The sequence below is a fragment of the Mustela lutreola genome, chromosome 5 (genome assembly GCF_030435805.1).
Source record: "Mustela lutreola isolate mMusLut2 chromosome 5, mMusLut2.pri, whole genome shotgun sequence".
Lineage (NCBI taxonomy): Eukaryota > Metazoa > Chordata > Mammalia > Carnivora > Mustelidae > Mustela > Mustela lutreola.
In genome coordinates this window covers 151,883,068-151,908,751 of record NC_081294.1, presented here as the reverse complement: position 1 = coordinate 151,908,751, position 25,684 = coordinate 151,883,068, and the positions used below count along the sequence as shown (strand labels likewise).

General features: G+C 52.2%; 1 protein-coding gene across 4 annotated transcripts in view; it reads left to right on the top strand.

Moving 5' to 3' along the window:
• The first annotated feature begins 3,965 nt into the window (after nt 1–3,965).
• TBC1D9B (TBC1 domain family member 9B) overlaps nt 3,966–25,684 on the top strand; it is a 40,396-nt gene continuing 18,677 nt past the window's right edge. For 2 of the 4 annotated variants that reach the window (XM_059175926.1, XM_059175925.1), the window contains exons 1-8: nt 3,966–4,173; nt 4,668–4,799; nt 7,373–7,483; nt 11,485–11,603; nt 15,031–15,259; nt 16,081–16,339; nt 17,089–17,296; nt 19,822–20,034. In XM_059175926.1, coding sequence (XP_059031909.1) covers nt 4,056–4,173; nt 4,668–4,799; nt 7,373–7,483; nt 11,485–11,603; nt 15,031–15,259; nt 16,081–16,339; nt 17,089–17,296; nt 19,822–20,034 — 1,389 coding nt within the window. In that variant the 5' untranslated portion in view covers nt 3,966–4,055. The remainder of the gene's footprint in view (nt 4,174–4,667; nt 4,800–7,372; nt 7,484–11,484; nt 11,604–15,030; nt 15,260–16,080; nt 16,340–17,088; nt 17,297–19,821; nt 20,035–25,684) is intronic. The other 2 variants (XM_059175929.1, XM_059175928.1) reach the window with 1 other exon arrangement.

The following is a 25,684-nucleotide window of genomic DNA, read 5'->3' as shown; positions in this document are numbered from 1 at the left end:
GTGGTCACAGAACTGATGTGTGCCAGTGGCTGAGGCCAGCATGTGCTTCACTTCTGTAGCCATGGAGTGAATGTGGCTTTCCTGGAAAGATGGTAGCTGAGAGTTCTAAAGGTGGGGTTTCCTCAACAAAATCATGATGTACACAAAGAAGTGGATGCTGGGACAAAAGCAGCAAATGTCCAACATGTGTAGAAAAGAGTTGGTTCCCAAAAAGGTCTGGACATCGCTACCGTCTCTTCCACTCACTAGTATGAACTTGGCAGGTAATTTCTTCTGCCTGGATTTCAGTTGTATCGTCTCTCATGTAGGGATCATAAAATACCTCATAACGTTAACATGTGGAGATTAGAGTTTAAGGAATGTAAGAAGTAGGCTTAATATCACTTATCCAGTAAAAGTCTAGTATTTAGAATATATATGGGGCACCTGGGTGGCTCAGTTATTTAGGTGTCTGTCTTCAGCTTAGGTCATGATCCTGGAACCCCAGGATCCAGCCCCACATTGGGTTCCCTGCTCAACAGAGAGTCTACTTCTCCCTCTGCTCCTTACCCCACTTGTGCTCTCTGTCAAATAAATAAAATATTTTTTTTAAATAGAATTACAAATAAATCTTATAATTCAACAATAAAAAGGCAACCCAATTGAAAAATGGGCAAAGCATATGAATAGGCATTTCTCTACTGAAGATATACAAATGGCCATCAAGCACATGAAAAGATACCCAACATCATAAGTCATTAGGGAAAGGCAGATCTAAACCATATAAGATACTACTTCACTAAAGTGGCTGTGTTAAAAAAAAGATAAGCAATAACAAATGGAGATACGGAGAAACTGCAACCCTCAGCCATCACTGGCGGGAATGTGCAATGGTGCAGCAGCTTTGGAGAACAGTGTGGTGATTTCTCAAAAAGTTAAACATAAGGGCACCTGGGTGGCTCAGTTGGTTAAGCATCTGACTCTTGATCTCATTTCAGGTCTTGAACTCGGCTGTGAGTTCAAGCCCCATGTTGGGCTCCACACCAGGCATGGAACCTACTTAAAAAGAAAAAGAATTACACAGCTTTACCACAGGACCCAGCAGTTCCCCTCCTAGAAACATAGCCAAGAGAACTGAAAACATGTTCACACAAAAGCATTGTTCATAATTGCCAAAAAGGGGGAACAACTTAAATGTCCAACTGTGCACCTCAACACAATGGGGAGTGTTTCTACAATGGAATATTTTTTTTTAAAAGAGCACAGGCAGACAGAGTGGAAGGCAGAGTCAGAGGGAGAAGCAGGCTCCCTGCGGAGCAAGTAGCCCGATGTGGGACTCGATCCCAGGACGCTGGGATCGTGACCTGAGCCGAAGGCAGCTGCTTAACCAACTGAGCCACCCAGGCGTCCCTCTACAATGGAATATTATTCAACCTTAAAAAGGAATGAGGACTGATACCTGCTACAACATGAACATTGAACACATTCCAGTAAGTGGAAGAAACCAGACACAAAGGCCACATAGTGTGTATGATTTCATGTTTAGGACATGTCCAGAGTGGGCAAATCCAGAGAGACAGAAAGAGATTTATGGTTGCCAGGGGTGGAGGGGTTTGGGGAGTAGAAAGTGATTACTAATAGGTAAGAGGTTTCTTTTTCTTTAAGATTTTATTTATTTATTTGCCAGAGAGAGAGAGAGAGAGAGAGTGAGATCGATCACACAAGCAGGGGGAGCAGCAGGCAGAGCATGGAAAAGGGAGAATCGGGCTCCCTGACCGAGCAAGGATCCCCATGCAGGACTTCATCCCAGGACTCTAGGATCATGACCTGAGCTGAAGGCAGCAGCTTAACTGACTGAGCTACCCAGGCAGCCCTAAGAGGTTTCTTTTTGGAGTGATGGAATTAGTGGTAATGATTGCACAACTCTGTGAATATACTAATACTGAACTGTGCACTTTAAAGGATGAATTTTATGCAACATGAATTATATCTTAGAAGAAGGGGAAAAATAAAGTAGGCTTAGCACAGCCTAAGTGTTCAATGTTTGTTCTTTTCCTTCTTATAAAGCATAGTTATCAAAAGGTGGTCTCCACGTCAGCAGCATCAACATCACCTAGGAACTTGCTAGAAATGCAAACACTCTGAGGTGGGGCCCAACCATGTGTGTTTTACCAAGCCTTGTTTGATTCTGATGCACGCTCAAGCCTGAGAAAGAACAAAATAACCATTTACCACCTCCCAGGGTGTTAACAAGTACTCCAAATTCCTGAGGGTAGATTACTCCCCAAGAGCACACTATCAATGTAAGCTTCCAAGGCCTTAGGGGAAAAATGGCCTCTGCATTTCAATTCAGTCTCAAGCAATATTTCAGAGGACTTTTGATTACTCTGGCTGTCCACCATGAAAATGCCTACTTTACCTCCATCTATCATATTGGATTCTTGAATACCAGTGACTGAAACCCAATGGGCAGCCAGCTTATACTCCCGGGATGATCCCAAAGTGCCCCTTTCCCTCTGCCCTCCTTCGGGGTCCTGGCAGGCTCAGGCCAGCAGCCTGATCCTGCCACCCAACTGGCCCGTGGACATTCTGGATTGCCCCAGAGGGAGTTCACAGCTCCCCCTTTCCCTCAAAAGGGTCAGTGTTGGGGGTTTAGCGCTAGGAGAGCAGGGACCCCCATCCCCGGGGGGTGGTGGTAGTGGTGAATCCTGCCCTTGATGAAGTTCTAGAACCTAGGTGAGGTTCGGTGGGCTGAGGTCCAGAGCCGATGACCAAGAAAGAATTCTTGAGACATCTTTGGTGCAAAATGATGGTTTATTAAAGCCCGGGGACAGGACCCGTGGGCAGGAAGAGCTGCTGCCCAGGGTTGTGAGGGATGGCAGGTTATGTACCCTGCGGTTGGGGGAAGGTGAGGGGAAGGGAGGTCAGTGGAGTTTTCATATGCTAAAGAGGGCCTACAAGGTGCCAGGATGTCCCAGGCCTACCGGAGGCCTTGCCTTAGCAGCTGGATCAATGTTGTCTTTAGACCAGCCATTAACACTAAGGTAGTTGGGAGACTTTTTGGTGGGTTGTCGCAATCCTGCTATCAATCGTCTTTGTTAGTGAGATTTAGAACATTTGTAAGCCAAGGGAGACTCCTGTCTAGCAGGATTGTGAGCTCTGCAAGTTAACTATTTGCTTATTGTTCATGGCAGTCAGGGCTGCCTGAGGGATGCTACACTAGGACAGAGGGAGAGCGGATGGAGAGGGGGGGTGCAAGGCGCCAGCTTTTGCTTTGTCTTCAGCCAGCCCCGTGCTCCCTCATCACCCTTGCCTATGCAAAAAAACCCAAAGTCCCAGGGCCAGCCCTGTCCCCGAACCCTACACCACCCAGCCCCAGCGTCCCCATCTGTCAGGTAAGTGGACTGCAGGGATTTCTGAGGATCCTGCCAGCTTCGGCGCTCCGGGCGGTTCTCCTAGTCTCTGGCCCGAGTGTCAGAACTCTGAGAATGACGACAATCTTTTCCACCCGTCCCCAGCAGCCCTTTGCAAAGTCAACACGCCCTGGGGTGCACAGCATAATCAGCCGAAAGTGTTTTTGCAAAGGCTGTTTCTTTACATTTCCTCTGTCCCCACAAGCCCCTGGACTGGTTTTCACAAAACGCCAGGGGCCCGTCTCTCTGCACGACCCGTTCCTCTGGCCTGGGCACTCAGCCATTCTGGCCCGTGTCCCCGGGGCTGGCCCGTCGCTCCTAGATGAGTCTGCAGCAGCCGGGCCTGGGCGAGAGGGCGGTGGACACCGCCGGGCCACGCCAGCCAGGCACTGGAGGCCGGGGGCGGGGCGAGGGGTACGAAGGGGCGGGAGCGGGGGGGTTGGGGGGTTAGGGCGGGCGGGGCGGGCGGGGCCCCGGGAGGTGCGCGCGCCCGGCGGGCCCGGAACCTGCGTGTGTTGATCCGCGCGTCCGCCAGGGGGCGTCGCCCGCTCGGCCCGCCCGCCCCGCCCCGCCTGCTCGGCTCCCGCGGCGGCGGCTACGGCGGCGGCGGTGGCGGCGGCGCTTCCGCCTGGCCGGCCTCGGCCCGGTGCGAGCGGCCCCACGATGTGGCTGGGCCCGGAGGAGGTGCTGGTGGCCAACGCTCTGTGGGTGACGGAGCGGGCCAACCCCTTCTTCGTGCTGCAGCGGCGCCGCGGCCACGGCAAGGGTGGCGGCCTCACGGGTGAGGGGCGCGCGGCGGTCGGGCCTGTGGCGGCGGGCCGGGCGGGGAGGACGCGCCGGCGTTGGCGGGGGGCCGGGACGGGCGCGGGGCGCAGCTGGGGAGGGCCGAGGGGGTGTCTTCGAGGCAGTGGGGGGGGACGGGGCTGCGGCCAGGAGGCGGGGGCGGGGGCGCGCGGGGGGCGCGGGCCTAGGACCCGGGGAAGGCGAAGGTGCTGTCGTTGGGAGGGGGTGGGTGACTTCGGCCGACCCAGGGCGCCCAGGGGAAGGCTGGCAGCGGCCTCTGCCCGGACGCGGCGCCCGTGAGCTCCCCGGGGCTTAGCCCAGGCGCGTGCAGCCTCTTGGAGTGGGATTCATAGCTGAAAGGCGGCGACGCCTTCTCGGGCTTCGTCCTCTGCCTCTGTTTCCCCAAGTGCCTCTGAGCGGCCAAGTGACAGAAGCACACATTCTCTTTTGCCTCTTTCCTTCCCCCCAAAATTGCCCTTTGAGCGAGATCAGAGGTCCCCCGAGCTGCTGCTGGCCTCAGCCTCCATCCTTCCAGTCGATCTCTCCTCGGCCACTTTTCCTGCTTCTTGGTGACCTGGAGCGGCAGACGCAGGCCGTGCCTAATTACCAGAGTCGGCTGTTCTGGTGAGCCAGCCAGGGTGCCCTTTTGTCCACCTGGGCAGTACCGGTAACAGTGGACAGGCACCTCATGAAGTCGTGTGACACCTGGGATCCAGGGAAGGCCCATGGGGCGTGCCATCTGCAGGTGTGGTCTGAGGTCCCTCCTGCTCCAAGCCCGTTGTGGCTGCACCCACCCCCCTACCCCACCCCCCAGCACTGAGCTGGGGCAGACTGGGGGCCAGACCAGTCAGTGGCCCACTGTGGCCGTGCAAAACTGCAGGCGCATCTTACAAGTTACCAACAGCAATTTCTGTGAAACATCCTGATTTGAAACATGAGCAGTGAAGACAGTCCTGCCAGATGCAGGCAGAAGTTTCCCATGGATGTCCTCTGCCACCCTCTCTGGAGCCACACCTCCTAATGTGGAAGACACAGTCCCTTTCCTAAAAAAACTGTTCCCTTCACTGCCTGGGGCTGCCTCCCCACAGCCTCAGCAATCCCAAGAGCCAGGGCTAGACCTGCATCCTGGACTCGCTGCTCAGCGGAGGTGAGACAGCAGCCCCTCTGGACAGTCTGAACAGTGGTCAGCCTCAGAAGCTACTGCAAGCCAGGGCAGGAAGACGAGGCATAGTGCCCAGAACCTTTTGTTTCGTTGCACCAGCGTACCAGTATGTCCAGTCTGGTCAGTGTGCTCCCACCGGCTTGTTCGGTTTTCTGTGCTTCTGAGGATCATCTCTCAGAGGGTGGCTGGGACCCTCTGTGCACAAAAGGCCCTTCCCACCTCACGCATCTCTCTGTGTCTGCCAGGATGGAGGCCAGGCCTCCCCTACCCCACCCCAGGAACCACTCCTTCAACTTCCCATTCCAGTTAGGTTTGGTGAGTCCTGCTCAGGCCTCTGCCTGGCCTTCCCTGTGCCATCATAGGCATCATGGCCTCCTGAACCCCATCTTCCCCAAGGAAGGAACAGTTAGGGATATGGTTTTGTTCAGGATGGCTTTGAAAAACAGATGCGAGCCTGGATCCTTCAGTGAAGAATCTGAGTGTAAGAGGGGCCTGGGTGGCTCAGTCAGCTAAGCGTCTGCCTTTGGCTCCAGTTGTGATCCTGGGGTCCTGGGATCGAGTTTCACATCAGGCTCCTTGCGCAGTGGGGAGCCTGCTTCTCCCTCTGCCTGCTGCTTCCCCTGCTTGTGCTCTCTCTCTCTCTGTCAAATAAATAAAATCTTTAAAAAAAAAAAAAAAAAAGGGGTGGGGGAGAAGAAGGAGGAAGAGTCTGAGTATGATGAGATGGTCTGCCCACAAAAAAGCTTTCAGGTCTCGAAACATGGATATGCCAACAGAATAAGCATTGAAATAAAGTTTCCAAGACCAGAAGAGAAACCCCAACAGGAGCCATGAAAAAAGTTTATTCCACATACTGGTAAAGCTTGAATATATGCCACTTTAACAACTATGTAGAGAGACATTTTAGAACATTTTAGTAAAATAGGCAAGATTACAGGCTCCTAACTTGGGTGTATGCGATGGGTACCTTCTTTTGTAATCAGTAATTTTTTTTTGTTCAAGACTGGGGAGGGGAAAAATAATTAAAAATGGAATATGAAATGAAAGTGTTATATTCAATTTAATGCAATCAGTAAAAATTATTCTGACATCAACAGGAAAATGGTAACAGACTATTTCCAGAGCATACCAAAAGCAGCACTTCATCAAAGAGGAAAACATAAATTCCAAATAGGAACAGTGAACACATTTTCAGAGAGCTTGATAATTCACTTAACAAAGAGGAGAGAATCAAACACAGCGGTAAAAGGCAGACACCTCTGATTTGTTGGGGAGATCGTGTCATTGACAAAGGCTGTACGTGAGGAGAAGGAAAATCTGAAATGTCCTAACATTCTTCAGAGGTGGAAAACACTGGATAAGTGTTTTCCCAAATTGGACAGTTTTAAAAATTGCTGTGTCCTCTTCAGTCATGATTTTTGAAGCCACAAGGAACTTCCTTAACACTTCCCAGAATAAAAATTTGTGATTACTTGGCGGAGAAAAAACTACATTATCTTCTGTTATTGATAACGGAAATTTTTGGCCAAAAATGTCGGGGAAATGTACCTTAAGAGATGTGTCTGGAAGTTAATAAAACACACTATACTCTTTGTCTGGATTTTGTGATATCCGTGGTGTTGTTTTTGTCTTTAATTTGCGACAGTTGTACTTTCTCATCTTTGAGAATTTTTTAAAAACTTTTGAAAAAAATATTTAAAATAAATTTAAAAATTAAAGAACAACCTAATTTTTCCTAAAAAGGGCCTTCCAGAATGGTTTAAGCTTATAAAGAAGGCCCCCTAAAACCTGCCTCAGCCCCTGCCTCCAAGTGTTTGTGAGTCTGGGGATGAGCAGAAGCTGCCAGGAAGAAGTGGGAGGGGATTTTTCCATAGGCCTTAGAGGAAAAAGAAGTCCTTTGGTGGATGGGGGAGGTGCCAGCTGTGTCTCCGTCTGGGCTGGGGCATCGAGGGCGGTGCCACCATTTTGGGCAGCCTCCAGGGCTCAGCTGTGAGTGTGGCCCTCCCTCACCCTCTTCTCTCTGCTCTGCCCCCAGGTCTTCTTGTGGGCACCCTGGACGTGGTATTGGACTCCAGTGCCCGCGTGGCCCCTTACCGAATCCTGCACCAGACCCAGGACTCGCAGGTCTACTGGACAGTGGCGTGTGGTAGGTGCTGGGTAGGGCCTGCTGTGGACGAGTAGGGGGACCCCGGGAGGAAGGGGACACAGCCTGCATTCCTGGGCTGGATGTTGCCTCTGGAGAACCCAGTGCTGCCTTTCCTTCAGCCCACATGGCCAGGCCGGCATCCTGCTTAGGAAGGCAGCTCAGATGGTGATGGGCACCCTGTGGACAGTCATGGAAATGTGCAATGAGCATCTTGAGTTGCCCGACACTCGGGTTCCCAGCCCAAGGGGGACAATACATCCTTCTGCCTTCTAGCAGTTGTCAGATGATAAAACAGGGGTCCTTTCTGCGGTCTTTGGGCCATACTTTGGGCATTTTATAGGTTTTGTGGGTGGTTTTGCTGTTGCCAGTGGCCCCAAGTGGGGTGCCAAGGTACCAGTTGTGTCCCTCAGCACAAACGTGGTAATGGGCCCCATGGAGAGAGGACATGTATTTGGGGGGCTCCGTTCAGGCCTGAGTTACAGCTGGTGCCGCTGGTCTCAAGTGTGATGGGAGGGAATTAATATATATGAAATAAGGTGCCTTTAAAGAGAAGGCTGCCTGAAACAGTCATGGACTAATCGGTTGATGGAGACGTTGTGTGACCCCAGGTTTTCAGGAGCATAGCCCTCCCCACAGCTCCCCTGGGATCCGTCCCGGCCTGTTCCATGTTCCAGGAGACGTGATGGAATGCAGCTGCTGCCAATAATGACAGCGGTGGCTGTCCTCCCGGGCAGAGACACACACCACCCTGCCAGGGTCTGGGAAGAGGTCCCTGTCAGCCTGTACTGGCCTTGCTGAGGTCACTTGGACACATTCACGGATACACTCAGATAGCACTTCCTGCAGGCCAGGCACTTAGCAAATCTCTCAAGAATTCCAGAAGGTGGAACGTTGGCGGAGGGGGGGATTCTATTTTGAAGATGAGGAAGCAGTGGCCCTGAGGGGGTTAGGAGGCCTGAGAAAGGTGACGAGCATCCACAGCTGGGATCCTGGCTTTGGAAGTCAGCCTCCTCCATGGTTGGGGGTGGGTCTGAATGGAGGTGCCCTTTCCCCTGTGTATGAATCCAAGTCTGGGTTTGCCTACAGCCAAGTGGGGCATGGCAGGACCCTGTTACTCCTTGTTCCAGAGCCTGCAGGAGAGAGGGGTTTCCAGGGGGTGGGGCCCAGGGAGATTGGTGTGTGCCTGGGCTAGAGCGAGAGACATGAGTCTAAAATGGGCCCTTGAGATTTTCCTCTGTCTCCCTGATGTTCTTTGTCAGGGAACAGATCTGGAGGCAGTGAGGGAGGTGGGAGGCCACGCTGGAGAGCCTTAGTCCTTAGCCTCAGGCCACACGCTCCCAGCTGCTGCGGCTTCTATCAGGCCTCCCAGCCTTGCCCTGACCTCTACTGGGCACGCCCCTCCCCTCCAGCTCTGCCAAACCAGGTTTGGTCATGCCTACACCTGCCCAGTGAATCCCGACTCCTTAGCCTGCCCCTGAAGACCTTTCGGGATCAGCCCGCCTCCATTCCTGTCCTCCCCTCAGCCTGTAGCCAGGTCTGAGCCTGCAGACAGACACTCACGGGACCTGAAGTTCCCAGCCATACCTGTCCTGGTCCCTGTGCCTGGTGCCCCCCCACATCCACCTACCTACCACTCTGTTGAGACCCCGCCCAGGTGTCAGCTCATATGGAAAACCAGATTCCCCAGACCCAAACATCCATCTTTCCTTCTTGCTCCCCTGGACTCACCGTGTCTTTACCAGCATCTCATACACTGCAGGCTCACGGGCTCTCCCACTCCATTCACAGCTCTCTTTAGGCAGCCTCGATTAGGATTGTGCTTTGCTTACTTCCCAGCTCTGTGACACTGGGCCACTTACTTAACCTCTCTGTGCCTCAGTTTCTTCCTGTGAAATGAAAATAATGGCCCTGTCTCCAAGATTCTCTAAGAAATAAACAAGAGACATCACGAAAAGGTCTGAAAGCCAAAATAGGACTTTATAATAATTAGCAGTTACATTCTTTATAGTCTTTGAATCTAACACACAGAGATGGCATAGTTTGTGTTCAGTTAGTGCTAAATGAAGACTGAGTTGCTGCTAACTAATAATTCTTTTAAATGCACACAGATCCACACGAGTAGTGTGGACAAGATTTCTTCTGTTTGAGGTTGCCAGGAACACGAGTGTAAAAGAGAATGACACGCTTGAGTTGCATTGCTTGCAGATTTAACTTCCCAATTCAAACGTGGGATCTTGGCAGAAGAAGAGGGAAACCCCTTCTCCCAGCAGCTAGACCTTGGCCTTTGTACACCAGGGAAAAGAGGCCACATGAGAAGCCCAAAGAAAAATGGGGGGAAAGGTCATTTATGGATGATTGAAGGGGCTTGCCAGGGTCCCGTTGATTGTGTGTTGTGGCTCGCTGTAAGTCATATGATCCTGGGTTTTAAAGGTTTTATTTATTTATTTGACAGAGAGAGATCACAAGTAGGCATAGAGGCAGGCAGAGAAAGAGAGGAGGAAGCAGGCTCCCTGCTGAGCAGAGAGCCCGATGTGGGACTCCATTCCAGGACCCTGAGATTATGACCTGAGCCGAAGGCAGTGGCTTAACCCACTGAGCCACCCAGGTGCCTGATCCTGGGTTTTAATCGCCTTCACAGAGGCAGCCTCACGCTGGCCCACAGGGGAGGGGGAGGGCCCTAATTCAGAATGGTTATAGAGTAGTGAGCGCCTTGGGTAAAGGTGAAGAAACAATTAACCCTCACCAAGACACAGCTGGGCTGTGATATGTGCCAGAGCAATAAGCAAGTGCCCTGGACAGAGGAGATGGTGGCGACCGACTCGACCTGGCCAGGGTGGGCTCAGGAGTCTCCAGCAGGTGGAAGTGTTGCCAGATAGGGAAGGAAGGGCTACCTGAGAATCAGGCAGCCTAGCAAAAATGTCTGTGGTCCACAGCTGTGTTGATCTTGTGTCTTTGCTCTGGCTCCCTCCATGTGACATATGTCACAGGGGATCAGCTGGGCCTTCTTGGCACTCTCAGTCCATAGATTGTCCCACCCCGGGTCAGCTGGGAGGAGGCAGGGCCCTCCCCCTTCTTCTTGTGTTCACTTCTTCAGAAAACAGCTCTTGAGTGCAAAGGCCCCTGCCAGGCACAAGCAAAACCCCAGAGAGGCAGGGGAAGGCAGGCCAAGCAGAGACTTCCCTCACCCTTTGCTTCTCCTCCAGGGGTCCCTTTTCCTAGTTCCGGGGGTGGGGGCAGAGAAAACAGCCACCCCGCCCTTTGGGAGTTGTGGTGAACTGCCCTCTCTGAGTTTTTCCATTACCAGTAGACTTGCTATGCCCCGCAGGGCCCCTTCCTAAGGAGCACAGGACCACCTCCGAGGCGGGACAGACACAGGGGCCCAGCCAGAAGCTGACGGGGTCAGGCTTCCTGGAGGAGGCAGAAGCAGGGCTGGGATGTGAGCAGGGATGGTGAGGAGAGGCTGCAGGCGAAGACCTGGGTGGCTGCATCTGGCTTCAGAGATGGGGTGAGAGCCTCTAGAATGCGCAGCAGGAGACTAGCCAGCCAGGGGGCTGGAGTCCTACAAGAAGGAACTGTCTGGAGGACTTCAGTCCTTTACACCAAGTCTGTGTCTGGTTAGTCCCCTGCATACCAGAGACCACAGGAAATCCTTTATCCTGAAGGAAAATCGTGACAACCTAGCAGACCCACAGACCTACAGACTGCTTCTGGAAGGGCATATGGGGAATAGTGGCCACTCTTTTGTGGTGTTAGGGGAGGTGCAGGCCTTACCTTGCACATGACTGCCATTCTGCCCGAGTTATTTTCGCGTTCACTGGGACCATTCATGACTACTGTCATGTACCCATACAGAATGCTGGAGGAAGGAAAAGAGAAAGCAGCCTCAAGATTATAGTCTCTTGGGTAGAGCAAATTAGGTCATCCATGTTAGCCACTGAACTTGTGTTTAAGGCCTGGTGAGTGTAATGATTTTCCTCTTTACTCCACCAAACCTCCCCCAGGTTCTTCCCGCAGAGAGATCACCAAACACTGGGAATGGCTGGAAAATAACTTACTCCAGACGCTGTCCATCTTCGACAATGAGGAAGACATCACCACCTTTGTCAAGGGCAAGATCCACGTAAGGTCCACCTTTTCCACTTCTGGTTCCCATGCCCGGCTCGAGGCGGGCAGTGTTGGCCTGTGTCATCTCATTTACTCATCAGACAGCGTGGTGTGGCCCTCATTTCCCTTTAATATCTGCGAAGGCAACCGTGTGCTCCCATTCTGCTCCAGGAAGGGGCGTTTGATTGAACTCATTGCCAGGCAGGGCCTCCCCTCTCGGGGCGGCCCGGTGCCAGCCTGCACTTAGCCAAGACTTTCTGTCCTCTGCAGAGGATCTTAGAGCAAGCAGGGGGCATGCATTGCTGACGGTCAGTCCCGTGGCTCACAGAACAGGGAAATGCTAGAAGTACCAGGCTAGCCGGAGGTACATTTCACTTAGGAAATTACAACTGCGTGAGCCTCTGATGCAGCTCAGAGGCTTGCCTGGTGTTGGTCCCACAGCATAGGCACGTGTGTAGGTCGACACATGGGTCCCAGGATGCTCCCTGCAGTGCTGGCAGCAGAAACAGTACCTCCAGGCTGAGGCGGGGAGGGGAAGTGGCCACAGTCCATTCCGCAGAGCCAGAGCCGAGTGGCTTGCTGGCCTGGCATTTATCGAGCACTTCCTACCGAGTCCTGCACCCAGCTCATCCAGTTCAGTCACATGCGGTACACTGCATGGGGTGTGTTACAGTAGTAAAAACTGGAGCTGTGTGTCAAAACCCACAGGGATGCTTCAGCTTCTCTTCAGGGGCTCATTCATGTGGTAACGAGCCTCTACCTGAGCACACGGGCCTGTGCGTTGTCGTCTTTCTGTCCTGTGATTTTGCCTTAGATTAGGTTTCTTGGAGGGCTCTTACTGGGTCCAAGTTTAGCCATGCAGGGTTGCTTTGGGAAGGTCTCCATGTCTTCATTATTCCAGAACCTTCTAGACGCAGGCAGACGGCACGAGCTCCTTGGCTCTTCCTTGTGCATTTTGAGGCTCCAAGCAGGACCCACATCACCTTTGTAGCTCCACGAGAAAAGGCAAGGAGAGCAGAGGCAAGTCTCCCTTCTCCCAGTGAGCAAGCTGGGCAAGAATAATAATAATAATAAAGCAACATTATTGTATGCTTCTTGCATGCCAGACCCAAACAAAGTCACCAACAGAATGAAAAAAAAATTTCTCCATGACGCATGGCTTAAAGAAGAAATGCGTGTTAGAAAACATTTAGAGGGGTGCCTGGGTGGCTCAGTGGGTTAAGCCTCTGCCTTCGGCTCAGGTCATGATCTCAGGGTCCTGGGATTGAGCCCCACATCGGGCTCTCTGCTCAGCCGGAAGCCTGCTTCCTCCTCTCTCTCTGCCTGCCTCTCTGCCTACTTGTGATCTCTGTCTGTCAAATAAATAAAATCTTTAAAAAAAAAAAAAAAGAAAAGAAAACATTTAGAACTGAATGATCCTCAGAATGCCACGGCATCTCCAAATTTGTAGGCTGCAGTAAAAGGAGGACACAGCGGGACATTCGAAGGCTTAAATCTTGGGAGGAGAAGAGAGGGTGGAATTTCATGACCCAAGCTCAGCAAATTCAGTAAGTTAGCGTGTCTAAGCCCAGAATGAGGAAATCTGAAGGAATTAGTAAAGGGCAGAAGTTAACTCCGTAGGAAACGAGAGAACAGTGCAGAAAGATAACAGGTCCAGGGAATGACCTAAGACATAAGCAGACTTGTGGCAAATAGGATGCAGGACCAAAGCGGGAAGCCTCAAACGAGCAAGGTTGGGAGGGAACTAGGAGGAGCACCTATAAAAAGCAGAGTTTTAGGGACGCCTGGGTGGCTCAGTTGGTTGAGCAGCTGCCTTCGGCTCGGGTCATGATCCCAGCGTCTAAAAGACAGCGTCTAAAAGCAGAGTTTTAGAAAAGAGAAAAATGCCATGAACAGCTTCGAGCCAGGAAATCCAAGAGTTTAGACAACAAGGATACTTTCTCACAATAGGATGCATTCATTTCCATTACTGCTTGACACAAGTTCCCATACGCTTCAGGCCCCACACAGGTCCGTTAGCTGGGAGTTCTGGAAGTCAGCAGAATTCAGCAGGTCTCAGCTAAACGCCAGGTGTGGGCAGATGGGGCTCCTTCCAGAGGCTCAGGGCGGGGAGGACCTGTTTCCCCACCAGTTCTTTTACAGGGCTGCCGGTCTTCCTCAGTTCTGAGCCCCTTCCCTCGTCTGCATGCCAGCAGCATGACACCCTAGATCACGTTCTCTCTCTCCCCACTCCTGTCCTCTCATTCCCTCCACGGCTCTGACCCTCCTGTGTCTTGACAAGGACCCTGGTGATGATATACTGGGCTCACCTGAATCATCCAGGGCCTTCTCCCTGGGTCAGAATACATACATTAGTACATCCGCAGAGCAGGAGAGGTCAGCCCCTCTACGCCCTGCTTCGGGGTCCCAGCTGCGGGGAGAAGGGAAGAGGGAGCTTCCGACTGAGACCCAGGAAGGTGACTGATGCAGCAGGGTGTGGGTGAAGGCCCATCCGCACTCCACTGGTGGACCTGCTTCCCTAGCCTCCCAGCAAGTGGAACTGAGCGCAGCAGAAGACAAAGGTGGGGCCTTAGTAACAAGGCAGGTGCTTTGCAACCTCTGGCCCTCACCCAGGCCCCTGGCAATCCGCCCTGCCTCTGGATGGAGGGGCAAGAGGCCACCATGAGGCATGGTGGGAGCAGTAGGCCAGGCCCCAAACACTCGCCTTGAATTACCTTCATTTATTGAGGAATCATCCTCCTGGAAAATTTGCAGGTATGTTTTGAGCCAAGGGTGCTAAGAACATCTTTTACCTCAAGAGGTCTTGGGCTGGCTCTGTGGCCCAGGTGATACCTCTGGGCATCCTGAGACCAGGGAAGGTGCCAGCAGAGCACAGCATGGATATGTCCTGAGCTGGGAGGGGCCTGCAGCTGGTCTGGGGGTGGGGTCAAGAAGCAGGAGCGCCTGGTATATTGAGGGAGTGGGGAGAAAGTTAAAGAAATACAGAGCATCCTTTTCATGAGAAAAGCACTTCACAGAACGTTGCCGCAACTGGATGCCATTTGGGTAAAGAAAGAGGGAAAGAGAAAACCATGTGTTTGCGCAAAGGAACGTTGGTGCCCGCATGTCGGAAGGGAACCATTAGAGTGGGCAAGAGGGAGGCTCCATGTTTACTGAAAACACTGTTGTACTCGGTGTTTTTTACCACATTATTAAATTTTCCAGAAAGTTTACATAGAAATAAATGTTTATTTGAAGAGTCCCTACTTCTGGTCAGCCATGCTGGAGGGATTATCAGCTCAAGGGTTGAGGGAACCTGCCTGGCATCTGTCCCACCACGTGCCTCAGCCTCGCCAGCCTGTGGCCCTGGGGCCAGCGTCCAGGAGTCCTGGGTTGAGGCACCTGCCCCCCCGCCTCCCCCACTGCCAGGGCCTGCCAGAATCAGTCCCCTTTTCCCCCTGCAGGGCATCATCGCAGAAGAGAACAAGAACCTGCAGCCGCAGGGAGATGAGGACCCTGGGAAGTTCAAGGAGGCTGAGCTGAAGATGCGGAAGCAGTTCGGGATGCCCGAAGGGGAGAAGCTGGTCAACTACTATTCCTGCAGCTACTGGAAGGGCCGTGTGCCCCGGCAGGGCTGGCTCTACCTGAGCGTCAACCACCTGTGCTTCTACTCATTCCTGCTGGGGAAGGAAGGTGAGTGGCCCCAAGAACCCTGCCCCCCAGCCGTCCCCGCCTCTCCCACCCGCCGGAGCTCCTGAGTGGCTTTCCCCCGAAATGGCCCCCTGATATTCTGTGCCCACAAACCACCCTCCTCCCCAGAGGGTCTCCCCGAAACTCAGTGCACTTCCGTAGTTCACAGCAAGGAGGCCCCGACCTGAGGCAGGCAGGCACCTGGCCCACCTGCACCTACCAAATGGGTTCTTCCCAGAATGACGGGTCAGGGGCTCTCTGCTCTCCTTGAAGTCAGAACATTCTAGGTCCGCTGCCATCCCCGAGCGGCAGAATGTGGTGGAAGGGCCTTGCTGGGGGAAGCCCTGGCCTCGGGGTATAAGGCACAGTCCCCGGGGCAGCCACACCACCCCCAGAAAGAGCTCCCAGGGCTTCAGCGCTTCCGAGCACAGCGAGGCCTTGCCCCACTGTGCACACACCTGTCGTACACCCTTCCTCTGCCCTCCTCCTACCTGGCACCTCCTCACGGGGCAGAGTCCCCTTTGGCTCACCTTCCTGTGCCCTTTGTCACCCCTCAGCCATTTGTGGGGCAGATATTCCTCAGGATGTTCTCAGGGTGGGGTGCTAGTTTGGCCGGGGGTCCAGAGGAGACCCCTATGGCTCAGGCCCTCCTTGCAGGAACCCCCGTCCCAGCACAGCCAGGTTCAGGCATGGGGGAGGGGCAGGGGCCCCACTACGGTCCGTGATACCCTCGGGTACGGTTCTCCTGGTGGGTTTCAGGCGCCGGAGCTGTTCCACTCTCTGGCCCATGTGACCCACCAGCCTGTGTCCCTGCTGGTGTCCAGTGAGCCTGGTGGTGCAGTGGGTGGACGTCACGAGGCTGGAGAAGAATGCCACTCTGCTCTTCCCTGAGAGCATCCGTGTGGACACACGGGACCAGGAGCTCTTCTTCTCTATGTTCCTCAACATTGGTGAGACCTTCAAGCTCATGGAGCAGCTGGCCAACCTGGCCATGCGGCAGCTGCTGGACAGCGAGGGCTTCTTGGAGGAGAAGGCGCTGCCCCGGCCCACCCGGCCACACAGAAACATCTCAGCTCTGAAGCGGTGCGCAGCCCCCTTGGGTGGGAGGGCCCAGAAAGGGCTGGTTGCCCATAGTTACAGGAGGGCACCATCCAAGGACGTCACTCTCCTTATGCCAGTGACGGGGTGCTTTTAGAACCTTCCAGAAAGGAAACGAGCAAGGACTAGGACTTGACAGTGTCCATCAGGCTGTGCCCGCCAGGCCCTGCTCAGGCGGCCAGCAGCCCCTGTGGCACTGGGGGGAGAGATGCTTACAAGGAAAGAGCCACCAAGTGGGCCAAGAGCAGGGTGCCAGGTGGCCACCTCTCAAGGTCATCGGGCAGGCGTGCCTTGGTGTCCATCCGTAGTACCACAGGTTTGAGCTCAGGAGGTGCTCATCTGGGTGTCTCCATGGGGCCAGGTCTTCCGTGTTGGGAGCAGCAGCCTCAGGGCAGAGGCACGGATAGGTGTGGGGTGCCTCTAGGCCCTGGGCCCCGTCTGCCCTCAGCACCTAGCAGGTGACTTGTCAAATCCTGTCAAGCTTCTGGCTGTCCTCCAGAGCCCTCGGGGCTCCAGGGCGTGCTGTTTGCTGACCAATCTCTGCTGGTCTTACAGATGTGTATTGTGGTATCTGGCCATCTGCCAAGTGTGTTCCATTGAACTCTGAGATCCCTGGGCATGACTTGCTCACGGGAGGACCCCAAAGAGCCCCATCCCACATGGCAGCCCCCTTGCAGGCCCACTGGCCCTGACTACTCTCCCCTTCCTTCTCTTACCCTGCCGTGCTTCCCCAGAGACCTGGACGCCCGAGCCAAGAACGAGTGCTACCGGGCCACATTCCGGCTGCCCAGGGATGAGCGCCTGGATGGCCACACAGGCTGTACCCTGTGGACCCCGTTCAACAAGCTGCACATCCCTGGCCAGATGTTCATCTCCAGCAACTACATCTGCTTTGCCAGCAAGGAGGAGGACGCCTGCCACCTCATCATACCCCTGCGGGAGGTGAGCCCCCAGCCCCCTCAGCCAGCTCTCTCCTGACTCCCCGGGGCACCTGGTGGGGGTTGCCAACCCAGGCAGCCCTCTGGGGTTTGGTGGTGGGCACGTGGGGAGCACATAGTGAGTCAGCAGCTTCCCTGAGCCCCTGCCTCATGTCAGGCCCCTCCAGGCATGGGGTGAGCTGGATTCTCCCCTGGGGGTCACCTCTCCTTGTGGGGAGACAGGCTGGGGTCTGGCATGCCAGGAGAGCTCAACTAACTTCAGGAAAGACATGTGCCTCCCCTATCAGATCCCAGAGGCTTCCTGTGGGGGAGTGTCCCCGAGTCCTGCCTTCCTGGCCCAGCAGTTGGACTTTAGCAAAGCCCCACTTTGGCTGGACTGGGAGGACTTTGACCCTGACCAGCCCCACCATGTCACTCTCAGAGGCCACCTCACTGTTCCTCTCCCGACACTTGTCTTGGCTGTGACTCAGACTCCAGCAGGGCTGCTGGAAGTCCACTCTCACCTGTGAGGTTGGGGATGGCTCTCAACTTGTCAGCTCTTACCTGTCAGGGATGGGGACAGATCTCACCAGTCACAGGCAGGAGTCAGCTGTCACCTGTCCCAGGGGTCGGCTCTCACCAGTCACAGGTAGGGGACAGCTCTCATTTGTAGCAGGAAGGGGGTCAGCTCTAACCTGTCATTCTTTCCTCAGGTTTCTTAGGCTTCCACAGTGACCTTGATGGAAGCAAGGCCATTTGTCCTATGCCACAATGAGGGGTGTGGACAGTGAGGGAGAGGGCTCCCGCCCAGATGAGAAGCACTGACAGACCACCCCCCAACCCGAAGGTCCCCAGGCCTCCCTTTTCCTTAATGGCCCAGCAGGGAAGATTGGCTGTTCAGCTCTGTGAAGCACAGCGAGGTGCTTAAGTTATAATCTAAATCACAGTATCCTGATTTTATTATTTTTTTTAAAGATTTTATTTATTTATTTGACAGAGAGAGATCACAAGTAGGCAGAGAGGCAGGCAGAGAGAGAGGAAGGGAAGCAGGCTCCCTGCTGAGCAGAGAGCCCAATGTGGGGCTTGATCCCAGGACCCTGGGATCATGACCTGAGCTGAAGGCAGAGGCTTTAACCCACTGAGCCACCCAGGCGCCCTCAGTATCTTGATTTTATTAACGACCTGGAGTGATGAGATTTCCCCTTGCATTTACAAAGCCCTCCAGTTGTAGGTACAGTGGTGATAGGTATGGGGTCAGTGAGAGGGGGTTCCTGTGTGCTGCCTCGTTTTCCCCAGGGAAGTCTAAGGCACAGGACTGGAAAGAGCCACAGCTCTAGAAGCTCCTGGCTGAGGGCTCAGGGCACCCCTGACCCTACATCTCCTGTTCCTGCTGGGCCATGAGTCTGTCCTGGGCCAAGGCCTGGGGGTGGGTGCAGAGGTCTCCGTAGTCCTCAGCTCTGTTTCTCCTGATGACCCTGCCGTTTCTGATGGCAGAGAGCTCTGGCTGAGGCAGGGAGCAGGACTAACTTGGGCTCTGGCCTTGGGACTGAGGCCTGGAGCTGATAATCCTTAGTGTGCCCACCAGGAGCCTTCCCAGGGCCTCCCCCTCAGAGCAGGCTCCACACCCACCTCCCACGGGCTCTGGACATCACGCCCCCCAGATGTGTTCTTCTCATCGCCGCCTAGGGAACCAGCATTCCTTCCATCCATCCGCTCAGCTGAAAAGCAGGAGCTGGCCTGGATGCTGACCTGGCCTTGTTCCCACGCTCCACCCGTAGCACATCCCTTTCCCACAGCTGCCCCCCACCCAGGAGGGTGCTACCTGCCCCTGCCTCCTCTAGTTCCCCTACCCTGACAGCAGCCCGTGGAATTCAGAACATCAGTCAGCACCTGTTGGTGCCCGGCTGTGACCTGTGCACCTTCAGTGAACCATTGGCCCCTTAGATCTCAGCTCCCATGCATGCAGACCTGTGCACACACACACACACCTGCACACACTCAGGTGCCCCACCCCTGCTCACTCTTGCACCAGCTTCTCCAGCATGTCCTTGTCGGTCAGGCCAGCCCCTGCATGTCTGTTGTCTGTCTGCCCCCTCTGGGCTGCAGGCTATGCATAGGCATCCCATGAAAGCCCCTTCTGCAACCCCCATGCCTGTGATGCTGTGCACATGTCTCAAGGTTAGAGCCAGGCCTCGGGCTGCACCTGTCGGCCTATGCCATGGCAGCCCATGCTTAGGCCAGTGCATGGGCAGGGCTGCTCCCCGTGCTTCAGAGAATAACTGGATGTCTCTGGGAAGCCAAATGGACTGGCAGCAGGGCTGGCGAGCTCACCTCGCCCATCCATGGGGGCACACCAGGCTGTACATGCACATGACTTGCTCACAGTTGCCCAGTGGCAAGCAGCAGACTCAACACAGGAACACAGTGGGGCCCAACCAGTGCCCCTGGCCCAGACACAACCATGGGAGGCCACTGTGCTCCCACGTGCACAGAGCCAATCAGCTTCCCGTCCCCAGACACTGACACCCGGTGCTTAATTTGCCTTTTCAGGTGACCATTGTCGAAAAAGCTGACAGCTCCAGTGTCCTGCCCAGCCCTCTGTCCATCAGCACCAAGAGCAAAATGACCTTCCTATTCGCCAACCTGAAAGACCGTGATTTCTTAGTGCAGAGGATCTCTGACTTCCTCCAGAAGATGCCGTCCAAGCAGCCAGGAGGCAGCAGCGGGGGAAGGAAAGCCAGCACCACGGACGCGGCCCTAGAGGTCAGGGGGTCCCCGGGAGCGCTGGGCTGGGGTGGTCAGAGCCAGGAAAAGAGACCGGGCAGCCATCAGCCTCCATGCTGCTGCCTGCCATGGGCCTCAGGTGGGAGGACTCCCTCTGGGTGCAGGATGGTGAGCCTAAGCTAGCCTGACTCAGGTGTTCTAGCTATACCTGTCTCTGCCCCTGCAGTCCTCCCTAAGTGTCACCCGCCCAGCTCAAACCCCATCCATGTAAGAAACCACCTCTGGCTTGACCAGCCAACCTCATGTCCATCTGTTAGGAACTTCTGCCACACTGTCGAGGCCTAGCCAGCTTGGGTTTATTTACTGGTATTTCTCTTGTCAATCTTGAACCTTTCAGGGATTTTCACAGGGAAAGATTTTTTTCTTTTCTTTTCTTTTTTTTTTTTTTAGTTTTCTTTGGCGGGCTGGGGAGACATCCTTTTTGAAGACTTAACTTCAATGTCATTATTATGCCAATGAAATTAACAGTAATTCCGTGAATCAAATACAGTTGACCTTTGAACAATGCGCAAAGGTAAGGGGTGCCAACCCCTCACACAGTCAGAAATCCGCATAGAACTTGTGACTCCTCCAGACTTAACTACTAACAGCCCACGCTGGACTGGAAGCCTTACTAAGCATTAGCAGTTGATTAACCTGGATTTGGTATATTACATGTATTATATATCGTATTCTTACAATAGCAAAAAGAATGAGATTAAGGAAATCATAAGAGAAGGAAGACACATTTACAGCACTGTGTTTATCCAAAACAGGGGGCCTGCGCGCTCAGAACTGGGCTGCTTAAAGGTAGCAGTACTTGTGTTCACATTTCCACAAACGCAGGCCTACTTTTTACCAGTTGAGCACCATTGGCCTTGAAATGCACATAGGTCATATGTAGGCATCTGATATGTCTTTCAAATTCCTTTTGAAATTTTTGGAGATGTTTGTTCTCTCTCTCTCTTTCTTCTTGCAGTATTTTATGGAAGGAACGGGGTCATTTGTGCTGTAGAGGGCCTCACGGTCTGGTTCTTCCTGACAGCATCTCTCTGGAGGCGTTTAGCATGTTTCTCAGTCTTTGTCTCCTGTAGGTTGGTGGTTGAATAGCAAAACCCAGATCAGATTTAGATTCACTTTTTTGTGCGTTTAGGGGGCAGGTCTGCTTGTAGGTGGGCTTGAGGAGCTATATCCAACACCCTCTCTTCTTGTCACATGCTGTTTCCAACCCCTGATGGGCTTTGCATAGATGTGGTAATTCATCAGGGGTTGCAAGAGGGCAGCAGTCTGCTGGTGTCAGTCCTTCTGTTTATGAGCTGGAATCCGTCCCTAGGCAGAATCCCCCTCATCAACTACTTCACTACTTGAGGCACAATTCACCTAGGAAAGGCAGAGGAAATCTTTTATCCCTGCTTTTACTCACCAGTTATTAGAATGAGGAGCTGCATTTCTAGTATCCTCCAAACGTGATCAAGTCACTTGTGATGTTCAGTTTGTGGTATAATTGTGAACTTAGAGATTTAGGCAGTGTGATGTGCTTCGGTCCAAAACAGTGATTACCCTCGTGTCCATCTGGGACTAGAGGGAGCTCGCTGAGGTTGGCACAGCTGTGGCCATATCTAATCACTTCCTGGTATGACAAGGTATGTGTGCTGTGGGTCAGTCTGAGTTTGTGAAACCACTTCATGAGTAGAAGAGTCCTTATAAAGATCCACATAGCTGGCTTCTCTGGAAAAATCAGTGTTGGCATTACGGGGTCCACATTCCCTCCGGGTGGCATTGGACCTGAGCGGTGGCACGTGCCTGACAGCTCCCCAAAGCCCCACCTGGTCTGGCCCATGGAGGCCTTTGTATTTTCTATCCCTATGGTCAACGCTCAGTAAGCTGTTAAGTAGGTAGGGAAGGGATGCAGAGGGGCCAGATAAACTGTTCACTAGAGACATTGAGAACGGTCTCTTACAGGAAGGTAGGCTTGACCTGGGATTTCAAGAGAGTGAGTTTAGGTTGGGTGAAAAGGGACACAAGCAAGAATGTTGAGGTCTTCAGGAGGCCCAACACGACAAATGACAGGGCCCACCAGACCAGAGTAAGCACAGACCCTGGGTCCCTTCTAAACGCTCACCATTCACCCAACATAGTTTTGGGTTGTTGTTTTTTTTTTTTAAGATTTTATTTATTTATTTTGAGAGAGAGAGCACAAGCAGTGGTTGGGATGGGGAACAGAGGGAGAGGGACAAGCAGACTCTGCGCTGAGTGGGGAGACTGATATGAGGCTCATTCCCATGACCCGGAGATCACAACCTGAGCTGAAACCAAGAGTCGGATGCTTAACCCACTGAACTACCCAGGCACCCTCTGTTAACATGTTTTTACTGCATCTTCCCAGGCACTGGGAATAGAGCAGCAAACAGATTAGACAGAGCTTGTATTCTAGTGAGAGAGACAGACAGTAAGCAAACATCTGAGATACGGCAGGTGGTAATAAGATCTATGGATAAAAATAGAACAGGATAAAGGGATTGGGAAACAGAGGGGCTCCGATCAAGCTTGAAAGAAGCAAGGGAACAAGCCATGAAGTACCTGGGGGAGGGGCGTTGGAGGCAGAGGGAATAGCAGGTGCAAAGGCCCAGAGGTGGGACTGGGCTTGGCACCGGCTACAGAGGCGAGCAAAGGCCAGTGTGGAAGGTGAGGTCAAAGAGGAAGCAGGAAGCCCGAGCACAGAAGCCTGTAGGCCTTGTGGGCACTTCAGCTCTGATTCTGAGATGGGAAGCCACTGGGGACTTCTGGCCAGAGCGACAGGATCTGTGTGTGCTTTCATAGAGTGAGTCTGGCCTGTCAGATTGGGAACGGGTTAGAGGCGCAGCTACTCTGTACGGAAACCACATGCGGCTCTGGAGCCCTTGGATCTCAGTAACTTTCTATAGTAATTCCATGTCGTAGTAAGCGTATATTGGCTCTAGCAGATCAAATGAAATCGGTTACTTAAAACTCATCTCACCAGTTTCTCTCCTGCATTTTAACGTGATTGTTAAAACACGTTAAATTACATATGCTTTTCTCATTCTTCTTTTTTCTTTTAAAGATTTTATTTATTTAAGACAGACAGAGACAGAGATAGTAAGAGAGACTACAAGCAGGGAGGAGAGGGAGAATCGGGCTCCCCACTGAGCAGGGAGCCCAGAGCAGGGCTCAATCCCAGGACGCTGGGATCACAACCTGAGCCAAAGGCAGATCCCCAGCCGGCTGAACCACCCACGCTGCTCCCATCCTGTTTCTCTTGGGCAGTGCTAGGCTCAAGAGGGGTCTGGGTAAAAGCAGACAGGAGTTGAAGGCTGCTCAAGTAATCAGGACGTGGAATGATAGAGCCTTGGTTAAGGGTAGCAGCAGAGGCGCTCAGGAGAAGTGATCAAATTCAGGAGGTCTTTTTTTTTTTTTTTTTTTTTAATTGTGGTAAAAGACACGTAACCTAAAACTCGCCATCTTACCCTTTTTGAAGTGTACAGTTCAGTGGCGTGATGTCCATTCACTTCTTGTGCAGTGCGCCCACCATCACCGTCCGTCCCCAGCACTCTTTCCATCTTGCAGAACTGAAACACTATCCCCGGTCCCCCTCCCCTCTGCCCCTGGGAACCACCACTCCCCTTTCCACTTCTATGACTCTGACCACTCTAGGGGCCTCATAGAAGAGGAATCCTATGGTATCCTTCCGTGGTTGGCTGATCTTATTAGTGTCACGTCTTCAAGGTTCGTCCTCGTGATGGCAATGTCAGAATTTCCTCCCTTTTTAAGGCTGAATAATATCCCATTGTAGATGTATACCATATTTGTTTTTCCATTCACCCTTTTTTTTTTTTTTTAAAAAAGAGAGAGAGTGTGTGAGCGGGAGCCTTAGGTGGGGGTAGAGGGAAAGAGAGAATCTAAGTAGGCTCCACATTTAGCATGGAGCCCAATGCGGGCCTTGATCTTATAAACCTGAGATCATGACCTGAGCTGAAATCAGGAGTCTGACGCTAAACCCACTGAGCCACCCAGGCAGCAGCTGTCCCTCTTTCGATGGACTCTTGGGTTGCTTCTGTCTTTGGGCTATTTTATAATGCTGCTGCGAATGTAGGTGTACATGTATCTCTTTAAGACCCTGCTTTCAGTTCTGAGAGGGAGATACAGGGAAGTGGAATTGCTGAGAAGAGGTCAGTGGGTAATTCAGTGTTGAGTATTTTGAGGAATTTCCACACCTTTCTCCACAGCAGCAGCATCATTTTATGCTCCCACCAGCAATGCACAAGGGTTCCAGTTCCTCCCCATCCTTGCCAATGCTGGTTACCTTCCAGGTTTTTTATAGTAACCATTTTAATGGGTGTAAAGTGGTATGTCACTGTGGTTTTGATTTGTGTTTCCCTGGTGATCAGTGATATTGAGTATCTTTTCATGTCCTCTTGGCCATTTGTCCAGTTTGTTTGGAGAAATGTCTATGCAAGTCCCTCACCTTGTTTTTTAAGTTGGGTTGTTTGTTGTCAAGCTGTAGAAAATCTCTATATGTTCTGGATATTAACCCATCAGAGAGATAATTTGCAAATATTTTCTCTCATTCCCATGGATTGTCTTCTCATTTTGATGATTGTGTCCTTTGATGTATAGAAGTTTTACATTTTCATGTAGTCCAGTTTATCTATTTTTCTTTTATTTCTTGTGCTTTTAATGTCCTCTCCCCAACATGTACATGATCCTCCCAAAAGTACAGAAGGATTCACGTCATTTAAACCCAAGCAACAGAGGGTTATGATCACACCCCGTACAAAAGCATCATAGGGGGAAAGAAACAAACCCAAGTAACCTTCCACAATGAAAATCTGTTAGAACAGTGTTCCCCCAAAGCAGATGAGAACCGTACCCTAATATTTCAAAATGATCTTAAAAAAACTGGAAAAGTAATAGAAACTACCAAAGAATGGTATAAATAAAATTTTTTAGAAAGCTTGGAAACAAAGTTGACAAGTCAACAAGAAAGAGAGTTGACGGGACTTGAGAAATTTTTGAGAAGTAAGTATTATGCAAAGAGAACACAATGAATAGTCTCTAAGAGTTAAAAAAGGGATGGGGGTCAGAGGAGGGCCAAACAAGTGAAGAGAAAGAGAAAAAAATAGTCAGAAGCTGTGATGAAGAAGTCAGACAAAGAAGATCCAACTTATGCAAGAGCATAGACTAACAGCTGATAGAAACTACTAGTCGAGAAAATTTTTCTGAGCTTAAAAAGACTTGATGGTGCATGGTGGAAGGGCATCTGGAAAAACAGTCCAGAATAGTCAATATTATAGAATGCAGTAAAAACTATTTAAAGATTAAAAAGAAAAAAATCTTTGGGACAACCAGTCAAAAAAGACCCAAGTCATTTATGAAGGAAGAAAATTAGAGTGGGTTCAGACTTTCAGATAGCCACATTTTATATAGAGTAACATTTTATTTTTAATTTTCTTAAAAATAAGCATCAGAGATGTCTTTTTTTCTTAAGACTTCTTTTTTTATTTGAGAGAGAGAGCACGTGAGCTAGAGGGAGTGGCAGAGGGGGGTAGAGAGAATCTCAAGCCGACTCCATGCAGTGCCTGACGTGGCGCTCAATCCCAGGACCCTGAGACCATGACCTGAGCCAAATCAA